At 39.2% G+C, this 23,241-nt stretch overlaps 1 protein-coding gene across 1 annotated transcript in view; it reads left to right on the forward strand.

Moving 5' to 3' along the window:
• Window positions 1–22,721, forward strand: part of NTNG1 (netrin G1) — a 154,314-nt gene extending 131,593 nt beyond the window's left edge. Inside the window, exon 5 of the mRNA XM_075711073.1 lies at window positions 22,495–22,721. Within this exon, the coding sequence (XP_075567188.1) occupies window positions 22,495–22,721 (227 nt within the window). The remainder of the gene's footprint in view (window positions 1–22,494) is intronic.
• The last annotated feature ends 520 nt before the right edge of the window (window positions 22,722–23,241 follow it).

The following is a 23,241-nucleotide window of genomic DNA, read 5'->3' on the forward strand; positions in this document are numbered from 1 at the left end:
TGCTCAGTGCTTGCATCTGTCTCCCAGACTGAACTTGTATTACTCTGCAGCCAGTAAGGCAATTCATATTCTGTCACAGTGTGCATTCAACTTATTATATGATTATTTAAATATAAGCTTTTTCGTGTGCATTTTATCACGTGTTACAAATGTTAGAAGCCGAGGCATTTGATCAAAATCATCATGTAGATTGAATTGCAAAAGAAAATCAAACCTGAAATTGTAACCCTGGAACTTATATTAACATTTGCTTTTGGAAGTTTGTGTTTACAATTCAGCAAGAAAAGCTATGTTACCATCCATTTCTTTAAAAAAAAAAAAAAAAAAAAAAAAAAAAAGGTAATTATTTCCCCCATTGAAGGTTAGCGATCTTTTATACGTGTTTGTACACAGGTGTATCCTGTGAGTCCTTCAATACCTGCACACTGAACTTGTGCCTGGGGAACTCTGCTCTGTAAAAAGGAACAGAAATTCAGAACCGGGGTGCCCTGCCTTCCAGCTCACCTTTGCAGCTGCCTGGGTGGGAAACCATAGACAATCCGTCTATATCTTTCTCTATCTTTTTACATCTTTTTACTAGTAGCAGTTTAATGCTTTTAGCTGGCCAGGACGCAGTGGGATTTCCCCTCTGCACAGGTGCTGTACGTCCTCTCAGTTCCCGTGTGTTTTGGTGCCGGGACTGGTGCACTGTCGTGCTTGGAGCTGGAGGGAAGTGGAGCGTAGAAAGAATTTGCTGAAAAGGATAAAGTTCTGATGGGGCTGAATATTGCTGTCCCGCAGGAACAATCTGCCCCTGGTCGTTATACATGAAATACTGATCTCACAATACCCATCTTACAGGATTGTTATGCAGCCTAAAGAAATTGTGTTTGTATAGGGGTTTGGATGTAAGAGGAACAGACTCTGCTTCAAATGGCTCCAAATTTAAATCCAGAATAATTCTCCTTAAATCAATCCAGAACTCCTTAAATCAATCCAGAATCCCCCTGCTGCAATTCAAGGCAAAGCATGGCTTACAGATGTAAGACAAGCAAGGCAAGATTATGAACAAAATTACAGCGTTATTGGGCCTGATTCTCAGATGATGCAAAACACTGATTCCATTCACCTCAGAGGAAGCATGCTGACGACTTCTACGTGTAATGCCATGCTGATATCCTGGGTCTCTTAAACCTGAGAAAAGACAACTTGAATGTGCATATTAACGCATTTATTCCAAAATACGTGACCCACAGAATAACCATACAGGTACAGGGATACATAGAAAATGGTTCACCAAAGTGTGAATATCATGGATTTTTTTTTTTTTTTTTTTTAAATGACATACTGGATTTGAAGGAGAAAAAGAAGGTTGATATCTCTCTGGGCAGAGGATATTTTAGTCAGAATAAACATGTCAGAACACAAGCACTGTGTTTAACAAAAATGATTAAGTGAAGCATCTTTCCTCTATGAAGAGCACAAGAGGAGATGAAAACATAGGATGCTTTCTCTATATAGTTATTATACAGATCTACATAGTTACTATAGCATGCCTAGGTTGGGGGTCAAGTCTCAATCTGCTTTTAGTACTGCTGCCTACAAAGTGTGTGGAATATTGTGGAAATGGAAGAACCTGCAGAAGCAGTAGACTCGAGGGGCATCGGTGGGAGCTGAAGGACATTATCTCAGCATCCCTGTGCTGGAAGGAAGGCTTCTATGATGGGGATTGAGTTAGTTAACACCTGTGTGGGGGGAAGCTGAAGAGAATAACAGGTCCTAATTCAGCCAGAGAATGAGGCATAGAAAAGGGGGCTAGTTAGCATAGTTAACAGCTCATTAACAGGCACCAGGCTCTTAACAGACTGCAGGAGATTCACTTCTTCACTTCAGGAGATTCACCCTGATAACCTGGTGATCAGACTTTCTTTCTCCAAAGTGAAAAGAAATCGCTCAGTAGCAACATTTATACACCTGACCTTTCATAGAACAATTTTTCCCCAGCAAGGTGAAGGATTGGATTGGAGCAGAGAGGTTGTTCTCCTCTTGATCTTGCCCAGGTGTCGGCTTCAAAGCTGCTACTCCATGGCTGTCTAAACTGCTCTAATTGCAAGTGCTGCAATCCCTCTTCTCCCGATTCCCAGCTGTTTAGTCCCGCACCCCTAGCAATCTCTCAGGCGCTTGTTTGACCTTTCACTGAACCATTGCAGATCTAACTCAGCAGGACGCTAACCAAAGAAAGAATCGTTTTCTGCTGTGTTAGTTCTGTGATGTGAATCAGCAATGGGTGGAGGGAGCAGGAGCACCCTGGGAGAGCGTAACCCGCTCAGCTGGGGAGCGACGTAGCCCCGGCAGCCAGCACTTGGGCTGGACGAGGCTGCCATGCAGCTGTCGCACATCTGTGCGATCAGTATTCTCCTCCTTCCATCGCTAGATCCTTCATGTCATAGACTAGCAAGTTGCTGGTATTTTTACCAGACAAAGCCACGTAATTTCAGATGGATGAGCAGGTGGATAATTAGGGAAACTTCCTAAAAACTTTCTCCTTAAAAAAAAAATAGTTTTATATTCTCCCAAAAATGGTTAAAAAAACACTAACCTGCAGAAAAAAAACCCCACTAATCTGCAGAAAAACAAAGAACTCTCTAAGATCCTCTTGTACTGAAGTGGAATCGTAACTTTTTACGGATGGCAAAACTAGGATTCTGCATGCAGAGCTAAAATGAACAGCGGTGATGGACATGAGCAGAGTGCATTTCAAAACAGCCCAATTTAAGAAGAGTGAATACAATTTCCAGGATCTTCAGTATTTTTGGTGCTGTATCGTGGGAGAGTTCTGAACAACTAAATACTAGGAAATTCATGAAAAGTTAAACGAGTAACATTATTTGTTTTCTTTAGTCAGATGATTTTAAAATGGTTAATATTTGATAGCACAATGATAAATATTTTAATGTAGTATATTGCAGTCGGTTAGGAACAGATCAAAAAAAATCAAAGTAAGCTCCACTAGATAAACTTTTATTAGGTACATGAAATAGAACATAAAGCTTGATAGCAATCACCATTTAATCTATTCACGTTTGGAAACGTATTGAAGGGGATACTTATAACTCAGTTAGTTGTTATGAATTATTAAACGTTCATCTGAACAGTGATGAGCAGGACTGCTTTTCCTCTGAAAAATCTGTCACACTTTCCTTTTAAGCCTGCTCAGTGGCCATAACTTCTATGTAATTTGCCTGCTTGCTGCCTTTTTATGAGGGCAGAAATAGAGAGATCAGTAGCGCCACAGACACGCCCAGATGGGGCGTTTTTATGAAGAGACCTTAAAAGGATCATTAAGGAGCAAGTAAAGTAATCTCCATCCTACTTAACTGCAGGTGAAAACTACTGACCTGAGGCAGTTAAAGATAGTCAACACTTCCTGTCTTGACATCGATGCAGCTGATGGCATTGCTGACACCAGCACGTGCTGATTATTAAGACCTCAGTAGTTGTTGTTCTAGCTTCCTTTATGCATGTGCAAATACAGTTCTCCCAAGACATCTTTCTGTTCACAATGGTGGCAACATGAAAACCAAAATTTAGTTTAGAAGGGGCTAATAGGTTTAACTTGCAGGGTGCTGACTGCCTCCCCTAACAGAAGCTAAGCTCCCCCAGTGTTATTAAAAGTAAAAAAAAAAAAAAAAAAAAAAAAAGCCTTTTAATATTATGCGTTGATAAATGGATGCCATGGAAGTAGGTATACCAAGATTCAGTCTACCTGTAAATTTAAATTTTAAAAGTCTAGCTTCCACCTTTAATGGGTTTCAGAGTTATTCTAGGCACAGGGGCACACCTGATGTTAAGGTGTGTTTCTGCCCTGGATTTGAACGTGCTGAATGGATGTAATCCTAAAGTAATCAGCATTTCTAACTTCAGGTTCGTATTTCTACAGAGCTGAGTATTGTAGTATCTAACAGCTAATGAACTCAAGGCTTTTTAATTGCATACTACGGCTGTTTGAGGTACTTTCCAAAAGATTTTGGATGTCTTTACTCATTGACTATGAGTAATCTGTAGAGGTGAAGAAAAAATAATCTGACTGAAGGTTTTAGAGAAATTTAGTTGAACTAAAGGAGTTATTACTTAGTATCAATAGGTTGAGTAGTTCAGCAATGAATTTCTGAAAATAATCAAGACCTTTCAAGATCTGAGCTCTTAACTAAAACACTTAACAGAAATGCCTTTGTTACATTTCCCAATTCCCACTTCACCCTATTGTCTTCTGACCATCTTACCTCGTCATTTTAGAGCTGGTCTTCAAAGCCTTTCACTCTTGTGGGTCGTGTGTTTATCTTCATGCTTGCATGCTTATAGACACCGGAACATCTTACAGTAGAAAAATAGAAAGCTTGTACTGAGGTAGACCAGGGATCAATTTACCCCAGTGTCCTCTATTTGACAGTAGTGGGCCTGAGTGGTATTTCATTCAGCGCAGGCATCTAAACTCTAGGAAGCTACAGCTTACAGATTTTCTTAGCCAAAGAGTTCATTGGTACCTTCATGTTTAGTTGATCTCAATGAGCCTTTCATCCACTAATTTGCCTAATCGCTTATTGAGACATTCATACTTTTGTTATCCAAACATCCTGGGCACAAGTTCACAATTATGCAAAGTGTAATAATAATAATAATAATAATAATAATAATTTCTTTGTTTTAACTGGCTGGATGACAATTTCATTTGGTACTTCCTAGTTCTTGGGAGGAAGAGGTAATGAGAATAAATGAATAATCATTTCCAATTCACCTTTTCCATAACATTTGCAACTTTATAGCTGTATATTTTATTTTCCTTCAATCTATCTTCCCTTTCTTATGCTGAAGAACCTAATCTTTTTAATCTCTCCTTTTACAGGAACTGCTTATATCTATGATCACTCTTTATTCTACCTTTTTTGGTAGCACTATATACCTTTTCACTATCCAGGACTTCATGCAGTGTTCGAGAGATGGGCACATCATGAAGTTACATGGTGACATTGTGGTGTTTTCCATTTCATTCTTTTTTTCCTGTCCTAAAAAAATTCAAGAATCTATTTGCCTTTTTGACTGATGAAGAGCATTAAGTCAACATTTTCAATAAAATACCCTGAATTACTCTCAAGGTCCCTTTTCTAAATGGTAGAAGCCAAGTACCTACAGGGGTGCATTACTCTTGAACACTGAATTTCATCTACCATTTTATTGTGCTGTCACCCAGCACCTTAGAAATTCTTCTGAAGGTCTTTACAGCCACAATACTTTTGTAATATTACCAAACTTTATTGCATTACTCTTCACTCACTTTTCTAGCACAATTCTGCATGTGTAAGTCCTGACACAGTTCTTACAGGACTGAGTAGTAGTCTCTGACATTTCTTCTTACCCTGTTTCCTATTATTCAATCATGATTATTCCATGAAAAAAACCCAAAAAACTCTATTATTGGTTTCTTTGAAAAACACTGCTGAGGAATCTTGTGAAATACTTTTTGGAGATTCAGATACATTATCAACATGATCATTTGCATCCATACGCTTACTGATTCCTTAAAACATCATCTACGAAGTTTGTACACTATTATTTCCCTCTACAAAAAGTTCACTCTTCCATGCTCATTCATCAATCTGCTAATTCTATTCTTCATTACAATTTCCATCCACTCGCTTGCTGCAGAAGTTTTACTTGCCAGTCTTTAGTTCCTCTGAATCTCCTTGGAACTCTTTATAAAAATCGCATCAGCCATAGTCCCTTCTTAGAGTTAATGAAGCCTGTCTTGGAAATTAAATTAGTAAAATCACAGGTAACAGTCAGAAAGTTGTTTCTGCATTTTTTTCAAAATTCTTGGATCAATATTGTTTGCTTCTGGTGATCTGATGCAACAGACTATCTTCCATTTTTTATGAATGGTTTGTATAAACTTTGAGAAACGCCTCCAGAGCATGCCTCTATCGACACAGGCAGTAGCCTGGTAACCTCCTAAAGCTCTTCCATAGATAATACTTTGTAGATTTTTTTCCTTCCCTACCTTACACACCATTCATTTGCCCTAGAGACTTCCTAGAGAGTTTCTGCTTCTGATGTGTTTAGGAAAAAATTAATTACTAATTTTTATGACTTTAGTACATTGCTCAATCATTTCTGGCCTTCCTTGGTACTTTAGCATGTTCTTATAGCTAAATTCTGAGAGTCTGTACTCTTCTTTTTTCCTTCATTTCATCATAATTTCAACATTTTTCTTTACTGTTTGTAAATATATTTCTTTATAAAGTTTTCTTTCACTCTGCTGCTAACAGTGCAATTTTTATAAAAATCCTTTAAAATAGTGGTCTTTTTTTGATACTCACTTTACGCTGCATCTCTAATATGACCAGCTCACCAAATCATCTGCAAGCATTCTGCCCCTTCAGCTTCTCCTTGCATGTCTTTCTAGTAAGTGCCTCCATGATCATCTCCTCTTCCCCTACATTCGTACTCCTGAGACATGTACTAACCCTTCCAATAACTTCAAATTCATCTTAAAGTTAAGCATGCAAGTAAACATTTTGACAAGGAACGTGGGTATGATAAAAGCAGGAACAGAAGCTTGATCTTACAAATGTCAGTCCAGCTTTTTGTCACATCTTTGACTGCTACCCTTTACGGCACAAATTTTAGTCAAGCTACTCATATGAAGAACTATGAAAGTGAATACAGCTGTATGGGATTCAGCCAATATATATTTAGAGGGGACTGATAGCCCATACAAAAACACCGTGACGTTCCGTAAAATACTAACAGTATTGTTCTTTCAATTTCTTTCATCCCTGCACAATTTTGAGATACGATTTTGTTGATTACAAACTGTTCTTTTCTCACATTGTTCTACAGTCAATGGCAAAATCATTAAACGAGACTTTTAATGGCAGCCAAGTCAAGCCCATTATAATTATCTTGGCTTCTAAAGAGAATAATTAAATTGTTAATAAAACTTCTACTTGTAATCATCAGGTGAGAAATGAAAAATGTGACTGCTGGAAGTTAAAAGTTTTCTACAGAGAAGGGAGAGAGAGTTTGATCGTAATTCAGTTGTTGGTAATTAATGTCTATAGAAGATTACTTATAACTGAAATCAACTTGAAATAATGATATTAAAGAGACTGTGTTCATTAACATCACTGATTTCAAAATACAGCTGGGGTCCACAATGATTAAAGCATTATGCCCACAACTGTTTTGTATTTTTATAACTACAGCTTGGACAAGTACTTCTTTATATGCTATTTTTTTCTTTCCCATGACTGCTTTTTTGTTCAGCTGGAAGTGGAAAACCACGTAATAACAATTGCACTGATGCCACTGGCTGAATCTAGACACAATATTTTGATTTGTACTTCTGTTTGCAGATCAATTTACCCACTTCATTCCCTTTCTAGAGACTGAGTGGAGTAACTTTCCAAATCTGTCTGACATTTCAGACATTTATGAAACCCTGTGTATTTTCCAGATGTACAAAGAATAAAGCATAACAAAATCTGTCTGTGGATAAACCAAAATTTTGCTCTAGCTTATGGAGCCAGTGGCCGAGCTGTATATTGAGCATCTCTAAGCAGCCAAAGACACCTTTATCTTTCTACGACACCTATGTGCTAGCCCCTCTTCTTACTCTATCTCCTGCTTAAATTTGAAGGCTTTTCCAGTGGACCCAAGAATCTATTCCTGCACTTCAAAACTTCTAGGTTATAAGGAGCTCAGCCATAATCTCTTTGGAGGAGGAATTCTCCCTTGAATAGTTATTTCGGTTAGCCTGAAGAAATAGCACCAAGCAGCGACAGATCAGGGATACAGAAGGGCTACAATCAGAAGAGCTACCGGCTGTTACCCACATACACTAACCAGTCCCCATATACCCTGATAGGTGCGGGAGGAACAAACGCCTCCAGTATCCTCAGTACAGAAATAGCTGTCCATAGGAGACAATTCAGCAGGGTGTTCTGCTAATGAGATGCTGCATCATTGAGCTCTGAATGCTACACATACTTTAAATGGGAAATGAACTTCCCTTTTAAGCCAGAAGATCCTTGAAATAGGACTCTTACTTTGAAGAGTTTAGAATTTCATTTCCAAGGAGAGTAAAGAGAGTTTCACCACATGTAGCTCGCTCTTTGAAGAGCTGAAGCTGCATTTTGATAGTGCGGCAATAAGCACTGACTGGCATCCAAGGAGAACAGGTTACTCTCACAAGGTTCAAAAACCTGGCTTACTTCCTACTGATTTCAAGAACAGGAGAATCCCACAATGAGATTTAAACTGGGGCCGTTAGTGCAAGGACATTCATATTGAGGGCAAACATAGCATCCTTAAATCAGCCCCATTATGTTGACACTATGCAGCAAAGTGCAGCTCTCTGCAAGGAGGCTTCAGTTCTCAGAAGAAGCATCCTATTCCACATACCTTTACAGACAGATTACAAAAGTGTATTACAACACAAATGTGCCATAAATTGAGCCAGATGTTTTGAAATGCCTCAAATTACACATGCACACGTGCCCTCTGGTACACAACTGGGGAGAAAAACACGAAAGGCTGCATGTACACAGCATAACTTCTGCAAAGGTTTGAAAATCTGGGTCAAGATTTACACCGCCTATCAAAATAAAGCCATACACTGCTATAATTTTTTTTTCTGCAATGACCTGAGAGCTTTGCTAGCTCATGCAAAACCATTACCAATTTAAAACACAACTGAAAAGATGCTTAGAGAAGTGTACTCCAGTTATATATTCTCTTTTATTCAGCGGCAACATGACAACTTAGCAGTGATGCTGCAGCCCACGCTGCGCTGCACCGTTAGAAGACCTTGACTGTTTTGCAAATACAAAACATTGAGCCAGCCAAGATGTGTTGAGCACCTCCCTCACCTCCTCCCACCCATCCTGGCTGTGGCCCAAGCCCCTCTGTTCCAGTTCCAAGCACTTCCCTTTAGCACTCATCTTTCTCTTTTAGCCTAACAGCTACTCCTTCTCTAGCTTTCTTACAGTCTTCAGAAAACCTTCATCCCACTCAGATCTGCCATGTTACCACTTAAAAATGCTGTCTCACAAAGGCAGCATAAAACCTTTGCATTTCACACTCCTCTCATGCTCTCGCTTCGGTGGGCCGGTGTTTCAAGCCTGAGCAGAAACCACACTGGTGTCTCGGCTGCCCGAGGTGGCACATCTGTGCAGAGGTTGGCCTTACGTGCTGGCTAGCCGCGCTTGCCACGTGGCTTCATGGAGCAGGAAGAGGCTTGGTGTTTAGCCTCAGTGTTTGACCCCTCACAAGGGTCCAGGCATAGACCAGCCCTACGAAAAGTCATCCTACCTGGAATTACAGCCTTTTCTCACCCTCCAACATCATGTGCACCCATCAGCCAGCACTCCACACAGGCATGCAGCAAACACTGGCTCCCACCATAGGAGGCAATGTAAAGGAACACACAGTTCTGGAGGAGTTGTGGTCGGAGAAGTGAGATTGCCGTTGCCATCACTGCCAAGGCTGCTGAGAGAGAAGACAGGCACGCACTAGGAGCTGGGAGGCTCAGGGTATGTAAGGTAGAGGTGTGCAAGGGGCGACGGCTGGGGGAAGAGCACAGGACTGGGCCCAAAGAGATAAACTTGCCAGGAAATACAGCGTCATCATCCAAATTCTATTTAGCAGAAATCTCTTTCCATTTTGTCTGAGAGTTCTACAAAGAAATATACTCAGACATTACCTTTTAAAGTATACTCGGACAGTATGTTTTAAAAGAATATACAACATTCTAGAAGTACATTTTCATAAAAATTGAGCATTTCTTGTGTCACCCTTCCTTCTCTAAACCAAAGGTGAGTATATGAGTTTGTAACATTATATGCACAGCTTCTCAGGAGCATAGGAAAATGACCAAGGTCTTGCCTTTTCAGTTTTAAGTGCGAGAGGAAGACTTTGAGTAACACAATTATTTCTTTTCATTGTGAAGTTTAAGGGTATTGATACCCTTGGTATTGGGTATTGGTATCTTTAGAAATACATAACACACTGATTATAGAGGAATTTATTTTGTCTAGATTAATGGAGATACCTTTGTTATTTTTCAACTCTGGCATGACTTGACAATCTAAAAATTGGAGAAAATAATTTTAAATAAAATAAAGGAAGTACTTTCAAGTTAAATAATACTTCACAGTTATCTATTCCTTGAGGATCTCAGGTTATTTCAGTCTTCACTAATAATTAAATTTTAACACCTTTGTGCATTAGGATTGATAAACAGAAATAGAAGTATGTTAATCAGCGTGTCAAAAGTAATGCAAGAACCGTATGAAACACAGAGGGAAACAGTTCTTACTCATGAGAGTCTTTTAACCTTGGACTTTTTAATATCCTGAATTATCTTAACATTTTGCCATAGCTAGCAATATCAACATCCATGTTAGAGGCATTATCTTCAGTTCATATGCATGTAGAAAGAACTTTTCAGACATTAACCCCAAAGAACACGTTGAGTGCTCTCTTTTCTAATTCTAAGCCAGTTATTCAGGTGTTTTCTACATTGTAGCAAAACCATAGAGTTGATAAAATGAGATTAGTGCCATCCTGTTACTATTGCAATAACTTAGTAGTAGTAGCCTGCATAATAATATTGTGAAAAATATGTAGGCTGCCTGCATGCAGTCTTCATCTGTATCGGTCAGTGTGTAATACTGAATTATGAATTCTAACTGTGTACTTACCAAAACATCGTTTTTGAAAAGACAAATAAATAATCAGAGACTTTGAAATTTTGTTAAGAGCCAATATAATTAGATAAACAATGACAGTTATTTTGTGTTTTGGTGTGCACATCTTTTGGACATTTTTGCTGAACGATGTGATATTATAAGTCAATTTTAAAGGTGTTTTCAGCTAAAACACTGGCTAAGTCTATCAAATTGGTTACACCTGCATAGCACATTGCAGAAGAACTAGTGCGCCTGAAGAAGATTGTGTAGGAAAGCAAGCATCTATTATCTATGTTTTCCCATCTAATGGCTGCTCTGTCATGAAGATAAATGCACAATGATACCTAGAGCAAGCCTCTGTGTAGCAATAAATATTGTTGATGAAAACTATCGTGAAGCAGCTAATAGCTTTAATTATTTGATACATTAATTTATTAGTTCTCATTTTTGCTGAGTGCTACACACCAGCTGTTTGAGTCATCTTATTGATATTCTGATGAAAAGAGTAGGAAAGTAAAGCATTACACCAATTAAAACTCCACTTACAGGAGAACGTATTATCATCCAGTGTATCTCAGAAAGGAATTATGATATAAGAATCTGCCTATTGAGTGTTGTTTTTTAATTTTACTGTAATAATTAAAAATAGACAATAACAGATAATATTTTTAAAGGCCAAGATAAAGCAGAGGGGATAGAAAACATATGCAAATCTTTACCATGTTCCTGATACATGAATATGAAGCTGCTAAAGTTCTGACTGGTGAGATTAGAAGGAGGTACATACATGACATTGGTATTCTAATTGTCAGAACATTTAAACATCTTACACAATTGCATATGACACTTCAGTGGACAAGACTGCATATTCCTTTTTTAAACTTCATAGTTTATAAGCCTTTTTATAGCTGAGAGCCTCCAAACTCCCTTGGAAACAATCAACTCTGCTGTTGCATTTATCTAATAAACAGTGCAATCTAGTAAATAGAACTGGAATTCACAGGACCTCTGTTTGTTCCCTTCTTTTGTTAGCATAGGCAAATCATTTGACTTTCCTTGGCATCAACTTCATTGTTCACTGGCAGTAACAACTCTTACTCTGAAGAGCTTTGAGAGACCTACAGGGCAGTGTTTTCATCCCCATTCTAGAGCTAGCTCAACAAAAGCACTCCGAAGCATTTCATCCACATTCAAAACAGTAAGTCAGTGTAGATTCAGAAAGATCATCTGATTCCCAGCATTGTTGTTTTAACAGAAAAAAACATCCCTCACATTGCATATGTTTTGTAGGAACTATATGAATGTTTTACCTTTACCTTTGCATTGTAACTAATGTTCACATAAACTCTGAATGTTCATCTCCTGAGAGATTCTACGCCATTTACTTTGCACGTTGGTGTCTTGGTCTCCTGTTGTAGAGTATTATCCCGGCATCTTAAATCTCTCTGTTTTGAAAAATGCACACAAGAGGAATATGTCATGACATATAAATATAAACTTGGCTTTACCTTTGCTTGTGGTCACTGTAACATAGCTGATTATGTGTCACACTTATGTAAGTGTGACTGCCTTTTTTTTAGTTACCTACCCATTCCATTTTATTATCTTTTATATTTATGATAGTGTAATTAAAGATTGCTGATGTTTCCATTACAAATGCTATTTTATGTAGTTTAGAAGTTGATCGTAACATATATTTCCAGTAGATTTTGTAACTAATTTTTCAAAATGCCCCATGCAATTGCCTGTAAGCCAAAGGAGCGAGAAGAAAGTTCGCAACATTCAAATTAATTTAGATCACAAATAACTTTAGAATAGCAATATTCAAAATTAACTTGACACGAATATAACAGCTTATGTGTAAAAAATAAATAAACACAACTAAGTCTGCTTTTAAAAACTAGCCATTACAATGCAAAATTATTACTTTGAATTCAAAGAATTTTTCTACATGATGTTTGCTATACACAGCAGGTATTGTAAAATAAAATTTGCAGAACCATCTGAGTGATACTAAACTGATTATTAAGAATTTAGCTCTTTCTTAACACCAAAACCAGGACATACGTTACTGAGCTACAACTATGCTGCTTTGGGCAATAAAAACACCAAATAACTCATTAGCCTCCTCCTCTTTATCAAACACATCATGAACACTTTTGCTCAAATTGCCAGATAGTACACACACATGCACAAATGTATCATCTATTTGGGGAACAAAAAATTATGAGAGAATACATTTTTTATAATACTGTCATTAAATAACATAGGATTACAATTTAATCTTAAATTTCTCACTCGGCAGCTCTCTAAAATAATTTTAAGTTTTGTCTACAAAGAATTTCAGGACCCAGGGCCATGCAGATGTTCTGAGCAATACCAGTAAATCCAATATTTGTCCTCAGATTAGTACTATTGTGGAATTAATGTCATTATTAATAGAAACCACCAACACATTCTCTCTCTCTCTCTCTCCTTCCCTAAAAAAATTTAGGAAAATAATTATTAGAATAATTCTAATCCCCTAAATCATTAGGAAATATTTTCAGCCGTGGTTATCTTTGGTTTTGCTGCCAAATAAAGTAGTAAGTGTGTGGGATTATTTCATGGGTTTTGGAAGTCTTCAATGCAGCATTCGTTGGGAGGAAGAGAAACTTTTGCCTGTGTAAACAAAGAGAAATTACTTGCGTTTTTTGTGTCCAAAACATTATTGCAAGTCAAACACCCTAGCAGCTAGGTATGCAGGAACATTCAGCCTTTTACATAATTCATAATCTTGTATTTAAATCGCTGACCTTTGCATGCTCCTGCTTGCGTTGCTCTCCAGGCTTTCTTCTGCCTTTCTGCGCTTGGTAAAAGCAGTGCGTGTTGCAGCTCTGTTTAACGGTGCTTGGGAACTTTTAAGAAAGTACCGCTGCCGTGCATGAAGCTGAAAATGCTGCTGTTCAGGCAAAGCCCTCCTGGCTTGTTGGACAGGACTGGGCGGCCTGCCCGCAGGTGCCCAGTGCCACTGCGAAGGAGCGATGGCAGCTGGCGGTGCCACGGGGAGACAGGAGGGGACTGGCAGGGGAGAGGTCGAACGTGCGAGGCCAGGATGGGCCGAGCCCACCGGGTCGCTCGGGCCAGGACCAAGGTGCGGGCCTGCGTTCAAACGCGCTCGCGGGCTGGCGGCAGAGGCCCCCGGTGAGGCTTTTCACAGCTCTCGCTCACAACTTGGGGGTTTCCGCAAGAGCCGCGCCCCGTGTTGCGCAGCTGCACCGGACCAGAGCAGGCGTCGAACGCGGGCGGGGCGGCGCGTGGGTGGAGAGCCTGCGGGCAGGAGGGCTGCAGCTGCCCAGCACAGCTGCCCGAGACAGGCAGCCCCCGGCCGCCTCCCACCACTCCCACAAGCCCAAATCTCTCGTAGGTCGCAGGACACACCTGCCAGCTCCGTGTAAGTGTCTGCAGTGCCCTCCAGCACCTCTAATGGCAGTAGCTGCTTGGTGTTAGGGAACCACATCCCACCCTCCAACTCTTCACAGGGCCCTTTGGTGACCACTTCATCTGCTCTATCTGAGGAGTTTCTGTGCTTAGCCAGTTTTTATTGATAGCGGCTACATCCAAACCCCGACCTTGCTGTTGGCACTAGACAAAAAAAAAAAAAAACCAACACACAGTAGTTTCAATTGCTTCTCTTCCTAGTTAAGGGAAGAGAAGACAGATCATGTAAGAATGTTCATTTATCTCCAGGAAGATAGAAATAATGGCACTGCAGCTTACAGCTTTGTAAGTGGAATATGAATGATGGGGGTATGTAGTCCCTTTTGAGAAACTAAAGCTATCATATAGCTTAGTGCTCTCTTGAGATTATCCTAAAATATGATAATGATCATACCAATTCAGTGGTGCTCCTCCATAAGCAAAGCAATAAAAAGAATGGAGAATTCCCCCACCACCACCACTTTGGGAATCATCCTCTTTTGGAAAAGTATAAAATTAGAACCATCAAAATCAGAAAACCGAAAGGTTAATTGATCATTTCCTGAAACTGAGGAAGATTGGAAGGTATTATCTCAACCATAATTCTTAGATAATTAAATCTGGATTTGTTTGCAGACATTTTAACAAGCAATCTTGTGTTTTTTCTGCCAAAACTATTATGGCTTCTCTATCATGCAGGAGTATCAATTCCAAAATTCAGTTCTCCCCCTTGTCGTTTTGACATATTTGATGTATTTCTTCTAATTATCTTTTATTAATTAAATCCAATTATTTTAATTAAGAATAGAGATGGAAAATGAGAAAGCACAGACATAACCCGTGAAAGAAGGTAACTATCTACCTCTGCTCTCCTTATACCGTGGTTAAAATAAAATTTGTTCTGTAGAGGGTTTTGCGCTTTCAGTAGTGAAATGTAATCAACTCAGCTTACCCATGTGGATGCTAGGATAAATTGGTCCCTATTTACAGGAGAGAGGAATCACCATGTGTCTGTGTGCTGGGGAGAACTCTGAATAGTAGCTGCATCTTCTTGATGATGAAAGATTGAAACTCTGAGGACTTTTCCTGCAATTTGATTAGAACTGGCTTAGCTTTGAAGTAAGAATTGTGCAGAAAGAACAGAAATTACGTGTAGGCCAACAATCTAAAAATTCTACCAGAAATTTTCAGCAAACACAGTACCTCCATTACCCACCTTTTCATTCACTTATTAGGTAACTTAATAAAACTGGTTTGATAAAAAATCAAGTGTCATTTCAATCGTGCCTCTAATGGGCATTTCTAAGACAAGTCAAGATGGAGATGTCTGCCTTTAGAAACTACTCTCACTTAGTCAATGTTTATTTCCTTGTATTGTTGGCAGTAAAATTAATCACAACATTGGTTCAACTTTGCACTGGAGATCTTTGTATTAATGTTAGTCATTTTATGACTGTAATTTTGACACAGTAAGATACGCTTTAGGCTTGTACTTGTCTACACTGATTTATTTTGTCTTAGCTTCAGAATGTGCCTCAGTGTATAAGCACAAGCCAGTTTTCATGCTATCAAAGCATCTACCTTGTCTTGATTTGACCATATCCAAAGATAGTTTTACTGATCCCACTACAGCAAATGTTGAATTAGTGTCACTTCAAAAAAACCAAATTATTATGAATATCTCGTTTAAAAGAGCAATAGCTGGTTTTCATACCAGGTATGTCTGTGGTTTAAAACCACTGAAGAAGTTTGATCAACACTGACACATGTAGTTGTGGTAGCAAAACATTTAAAACCCATTTGGCAGTAACTGTAACTGGTAACAATAAAAGTTCTAATAATAATCTAACAGTAGATCTAATTGGAAGACAGGCAGTGGGAGAAATCTCAGTGACAAAACCTGCTAGTCAGTTATTAGCCAGTGGTTATTCAAATAAGTAAGATACTTAAGTTAGGAAAATTTGAGGTTTTGTCATGCGCCGTGCAACACTAATTGTAACAGCAATAGTTGTAACCTTTCAGAAGCCTGACTACTTACAAGTTTTCCCCATGCCCTTATATCCTCTTCCTAATAATTACTTTATATGGGTGAAATCTCATGAGTCAGTGGAGCTACACATAGATATCTTTAACACATTACAAGTACATATTGTATTTTTAGGATTGCTTCCAAATAATGGAAATAATTGGTTGTTGCGAACTCTGGCAATTTGAAAATATTTTGATTGTGGTCACTTATGTGCTGATAGAACTGGAAACAATTTTAAACCTTTGCCTTTGAATGAGACTGTTTTGCTTTCCCCAATTCCATTAATGTCTATTTGACAAATTGTGGGAAAAATATTACTAATACCTTCACAACTGCAGAGGTTTTCTTGTGCATGCTTGCTATATGTATGTGTAGATGCCCGTATTCCTATTAGGCATACACACAAGCTTCCTCATTTGTTGCAATTTCAGTTATATTCTGTGATTGTTTTTACCATTTATTGATTAAATGATCACATTTTTAGAGAATAATGCAGGTCTAGTTACAGAATCTTTATAGTATTCATAGGAACTAATTCTGTATTTGACAAGAAATCGCTCGTGCTTGGCCTCAATTTACTGAACTTATTTATGTAGTGAGATGAAACTTCCTAATTTTTCCATGGCATTTCAATGTGCTGTTCACAGCTCGCTATATATAGACAACCGCTGCATATATTGAAGCTACCTATGAACATCATTACTGAAAACACGGATTTCACTATGCTTGGTTTTTTACTCACTTATTATGCCAAGACAGAATATTCTGTGAGCATGTGTGCTGAAAACTTCCTCATAAATGAATTCAAGTAACATTCTTTACTAGATAAGAAGTACCAAGGAAACAGATGCATTAGAGGGGGGGGGGAAAAAAAACCAAGAATAATTTCTTCAGCCACTAGACCTGCATGCTTTCCAAGTTCTGAACAATGGGTGGAATCCAAGGTCAAAAAATTCTCATGATTTCAGTAGTACCATTCACACGAACTACTGACAAACAGTATGGAAAATTCACTGCAGCAGAAGTAGGGTCAAAGCTTGCATCAGTGCTTTAGAACAGACCAAAATGTTGTGTAATATATTCAGAACTGCCAACCCACCAACCTGTCCAGGGACTGTAATACTCATGATCTGGGAGACAAAAAGGAGAGAAGTGGAGAGCTGGCTTTAAAGAGAGAGGGAGAGAGAAGGCTGTAACAAATGATACCACAAAAAGAGCACACTGAAGAAAAATAGTGATGGGAGAGATCATACAAAACATTGCTTGAAATGAAAGACTTAATTCAAGAAAGGAAGCAAGGACCTCATAAAAAGTTTTCTTTCTGTGACTTTATCATTAATGGTCTTTACGCTGTTTCCACAAACAATGAAAATTTCATAATAAATCCAGATTTTGATGCAGCAAGTGAACACCACCTATCCCAGATCAAAAAGGGTGTCCTTTTGAATACATTCATTTCTTTCTTTTAAGTCAATAGCCTGTCCTTTCTCACATTCATGTGGCTGACCCACCTGAATAAGACGCTACTGTAGGCAAGCTGCACAAAAATTAAGGTAGCCCAAAGAAAGGCACAAAATGTATTTTCTCCCTTCTTGGATGGCTTTTGGGAAAGACAGGAGGCTAAAAGAAATTATCAAGGCCAAAAGCATATTGTTTTTCTGCCTGAGCAGCAGGCAGCCCGAAAGCCCTGCGCGTGTGCTCTGCAGCTGCCCAGGCACGGTGAGCAGCGCGAAGGTGAGCCAGCGGCACGCTGCCGTGCCGGGGGCGGCACTCCAGGCTGAAGAGAGCAAGACTTGCATTTGTGTCACTGTGTCTGTACTGCTGCTTCAGACCTAGTGTCAGCCACAGCTGGCTGCCTGTTTTTCTTTCAAGAAGCTGCAAAGGTATTAAAGTCGAGCTTTGGACAGACTCAGGAATTTTCATGTGTTGTTCAGATCTGAACATTTAAGAGGAAAGTAGACATTTGTCAAACAGCTGTGCTACTCTCAATACATTTCATTAAATACCCAATATAAATTCTATGAAACACTAGCACATCACTTACCCCTTGAACTGCTTGAGATGGTTGAAAGACTGGATATTTCCCCCTTGTTTTCCTTTTTTATTCCATTTCCAAATGTAGTAACACTGGAATTACAAATCAGAATATTTTGTGACGTGGCAAGGCATCTTCCATCATCATTCATAGAGGTCTTATCCTAAAAAAAGAGGCTTCAATATTTTATTAATTATTACTTTGGAAAAGATGTTTACATTTTAATTAAAAAATAATATCTCTTACTAATTGCAGGGGTTTGTTGGGGTGTGTGTGTGGGGGGGTGCCCCAAGGAGAGGAAAGCTTCAAACAGCTCTCCATTTTTACATGTGGCTTTTTTTCTGTCTCCTTTGTAGAGTGTTTTAAGGATTCCATAATCGGACCATAGCTTAGATTGTAAATTGATGAATTATGAAAATAACATGAAATATTTTCCTTTATTTTACTTTAAATAGTTCACTTCCCACAGTAGCACAGATCTGGAGACTGTGCTCAGAAATATCCCCCCAAAAGGCCTGCAGAGCTCTCCAGAACAAATCAGATCTCCCTGGTTTGTTTCTCAAGTGCTCAGTTTGATGTTCTGTCTTCTAATTAATGAAGATCTGCCAGCAAACCCACAGCTAGTTCAGCCACACAAGTCTTAGTAGTCACGTATGATTACTTCAGAATTAGTTCTTTTACTTGCATCGCTTCTCCGTGTTTTGTTCTTTGATCAGAACTTGATACCTGATGCCTTTCAGATTAATTCAAACTAATTTTTCATTATTGTTACTTTTAATGATGAAGACAAGGCAGAGCTGCTTCAACACCTCTCAGCAGTGGAGGCAACATCTCACTGCTTGCAGTGTAAGAAGGGGCAAGGGCATGGCAGGTAGAAGGCAGGAGGGGTACAAGGGCAGCAAAGCCCCGTATTGCCAGGCTGGCTGCTCCTGCTGCTGCAGGAAATGAAAGGACCAAGGGCCAGGCAGATGCTGGGCTCCAGCAGCCCCAGCAGCCCCAGCAGCCCCAGCAGCCCAGCTCTCCTTGCGCTTCAGCACAGAGCGGGGGGCTGCAAGGTCCTGGCCCTTCCTGCCCTGCTCAGCAGCTCCCAGCTCACTGCCTTCTCCGAGTAAAGCCCACAGCCTCTTCCGAAATAAAATGTGTTATATATATCCTATATATATATATCTCCTAGAAAAATACTGTGTTAACATTAGAAACGGTGTTAATTTTTATAACAACAATTAATATACTTGCCTTGCTTTGGTCTTGGCAGCAGGTCGACTACCTTTGTTTAAGGCATAAATTTTGTTTTAAATTCCAGTGAAAGTGCTCCAGTGAAAGTACTTTTCTTTATGCTGCTGATGTGCTCCACTCATTAGCTATAGCAAATCCAATTCCTAAACTTTAATATTAACTAATTATGTTTATTCAAGTTTTAAAAGTAATCCTGACCGTGCTTTCAGGAAGGTGGAAATGGTATTAGAGTTGGTCAGAATAAAATTAAAACAAAATTGGCAAAAAATAAATAATGGGATTTCATAACATTTTCAGAATGTTTTCATTGAACTTTCAAATCACCACAGTTGCTATCTACATGATACATATATGTGTGTACATATGTGTGTGTGCAAGAGAAAGAGATACAAGGACGAAACTGAGGAAAAGAAAGCTGTGACACAACAAGATTAACAATTCAAGAATTTTCAGCTACATAGTAGTTTGCTGAAAACATCAAAATCTACTTGTTTTTACTTTAATGCGTTTCTGTGGGCAAACTTTTAAAAGCGTGCAAGGATACCAAAGGAGAAGCTTTTGATCCATCCCTTCTTTAAGTACATTTTAAAAACTTTCTAATGAGAAATAAATGGTTGGATTTAAAAATCAGCACCTATAACGTTGTATCCAGAATTTTGTAGACAGCCATGATTAGAGACAGTTGATAGCAGCCTGCAGCAGCGCGTCAGGCAGAACAGCCAGCATGCAGCAGAACACCACTTCAGCCACCCAGCTCCAGCAACCGGTAACTACAGATCAGCATCGGGGCTGGCGGCCTCTTAAAATAACAGCCTATAGTTGTCAAAGTAAGTTTAAAAATAGGAAAGCTATCGGAAAATAAATTTGTTTTACTGAATACTTGGGAAAATTTGGATAATAAATTCTGGGCCAAACACGAAGTGAAATATCTCATCTGCTGTTTAAGAAGTGGTGTTTAATCAACTATTGAATTCCACTCAATTATTCGAGGCAAACAATGGTCAGTATTGATGGGACGTATATTTCACCATTTTCATTGCCTGAACTGTAGGAAGCATCCCAGCAATGAGTAGTCTAGAACAAGCAGATTCACTAGCTGTACCATCAGCTAAAGTATTTTGATTTTGCATATTGATATGGCTAAATATATGCAATATGAATAATAAAGTCAGCTTTAAAGATAAATAGCCTCAATTATAAGAGATGTAACTCAAATATTGACTTTTAAAATACAGTTCATTTTTTTGGCCTGTTATCATTATTTTCTCCCGGGTTGTCAAGCTCATCACATTTATTTGGTAGTGATTTACTGTTCCTTGTACATAATATAAACACTTTTTTGTAGCTTATATATAGAACATGAAAAATTCACACATATGGGTGTCATCAATAATATGTGGTGTTTGTTGTACCTTAATATTCAAATTTTGACATTACAATTCAGAAACCGGACAACAACATTAAATCCATAGCTCTTAGTAAAAATCTTTGATTGCTAAAGGAATCACTGAAAAAAAACTTAACTGTTCTTTCTCAATTGCATCTACGAGTTTCTAGCACACGGCGCTATTATTTGGCCCACTCAGATGCAGAACATTAGAGCGCAGTTCAGACAGTCCTTCTAGAGTGAGAAAATTATTTTACTGAAAGCAAGCCAGGGCAGATAAGATTACCGGTAAAGCTGCCAGTGCACAAAATTGTACAGATTTATGTAGAATTGCATCACGTAAGAACTTGAACCATTTCAATTTTAGTTCTCATAATATTTGGGTTGCTTTTAAAAATAAGTAAATTAACATTTATAAAATTGTACTTTTTTGTAGCGAAAAATAGCAATGTTTAAAGTAAAATTAACAATATTTTCCCTATTCTGAATTATTTAGGGTATTTCTAGGCTAAGGTATGCCTAAACAGCATATAATGTTGAGACTGTTTCTAAAGCAAGTAATCTTTCCCTAATTCTCCGAGTGAAAATTTTTACCATTACATTCTGCCTAGATTGTAGGTGCAAGATCTTTACTAAAATTGCGTCTCCTGTGGAAGACAGAACTGTAATCTAGCACATATTCTACTAGCGATAGCATCTGGAATGAAACAGATTGACACATTTAAGTAGTATGTTCCTCATATCTCTACATAGTCACCCAGGGAAATATTTCAACTGATATTAAGTAATACAAAGTAAAGCTGTCAATTTTTCAACTACAATAGTATTATGCAGCTCTAAAACTTTTGCCTGTATTATTTTCCCTTAACTCTTTTGTCAAATCCGACTTCTGAAGGTATTATATCAGGCTACAATGTCTAAGGTAGTTTTAAGATGCCAGTTACCCTGGTACCAAAGCAGCAAATCTAAATAAGGAGAAATATTTGATCTGTAATGGAAATCACAATATTATCTTTTATTTCCATATTTAGATACCATATAATCCCCACCAAAGAGCATGCTGAATTTCCTGCCTGTGCTTGCCTTTTTTTGTGAATTTTTTCAGCTCATTAATAAATGCAGTTCTTGATTATAAAACCCTGCCTCCTCATACAGATCTTTTTACTTCGACAAATCCATGTTGCATTTTTAACCACTGTGCATGCTTTCCGAAAAGCTCTAGCTACGTTGCCCCTTTCAAATAATGACACGTCCACCTACAGCTCCAGTTCAGTAGTAACTATAAAAACGCAGACACTGGCACAAGGCAGGTGTTAATAGTCATATTCTTTCATTATTAGTCATTATTCATATTAATTCATTAGTATTATCATAGTCAGTGGTCTGAAGTGAATGATGTGGTTCTGCAAGACTACAGCCTAAAAGAAAAAAAAAAAAGAGAAAATATCAAATAAAGTAAAAAATCAAACCTGAAGTGTTTAAAAAAACATATCCCCTGTTTACACGCCTCAGGAAGAGGGGGGAGGTAGCGTTTTAATTCTGGTTTTAGCGCGAGTTTCTCCTGTAGATGAACTCACATTTATTCTGCTTTTCTTTCCCTCCCTCCCCTGCTATCTTGCAGCGAACGTGTGCGACAACGAACTGCTGCACTGCCAGAACGGAGGAACGTGCATCAACAACGTGCGGTGCCAGTGCCCTCCGGCTTACGCCGGCATTTTATGCGAGAAGCTGAAGTGCGAGAGGGAGCCGGGAGGCTGCGGCCCGAGCGCGGGCCAGGGCGCGGTGTGGCAGGGGCCCGTGCTGCTGCTGCCGGCGCTGCTAGGCGCGGCCGGCCTTGGCCTCTGCTAGGCCCGGCGTCACCTGCAGACCGCTTCGCGTCCGCCTGCCGCGTGGAAACGCACCGAAACCCCAGCGTCTGACCCCGAGACCGAAAAAGGAGTAAAGAGAGGGAAAACAAAACCCCCACCCGCGTACAAGCGCAGAAGGCCTGACCGAACTAAGCCATATCGATCAGTTACGGGCAGGGCCCCGCGGCGAGACTGACTCCAGCCCAGTTGGCAGCCGCCCGCTGTCGAACCGCAATGGCTTTGCCAGCCCCCAAAACGGGGAGAGAATCTCAAAAACACTCGCTCCTCCTACCTGGTGCGCTCCTGTACCTCGCCCGGCGCGCGGACCGACCGACTCGAGGCATTCTTTGCTGTCAGTGCATTGTGGGTATAAGGAAATCTGTAAAAGCTGCCATATTGGCCTGCTTCAGTCCCCGAATCCTTTCCGACCCGTGCTTTCGTGAACATTGCTCTGTAACCCTTGTTGGTTGAAAGGTTTCTTTGTCCGATGTCAGTGATGCACATGTGTAACAGCCCCCTCA

Source organism: Pelecanus crispus, chromosome 5 (assembly GCF_030463565.1).
Source record: "Pelecanus crispus isolate bPelCri1 chromosome 5, bPelCri1.pri, whole genome shotgun sequence".
NCBI classification, from domain to species: Eukaryota; Metazoa; Chordata; class Aves; order Pelecaniformes; family Pelecanidae; genus Pelecanus; species Pelecanus crispus.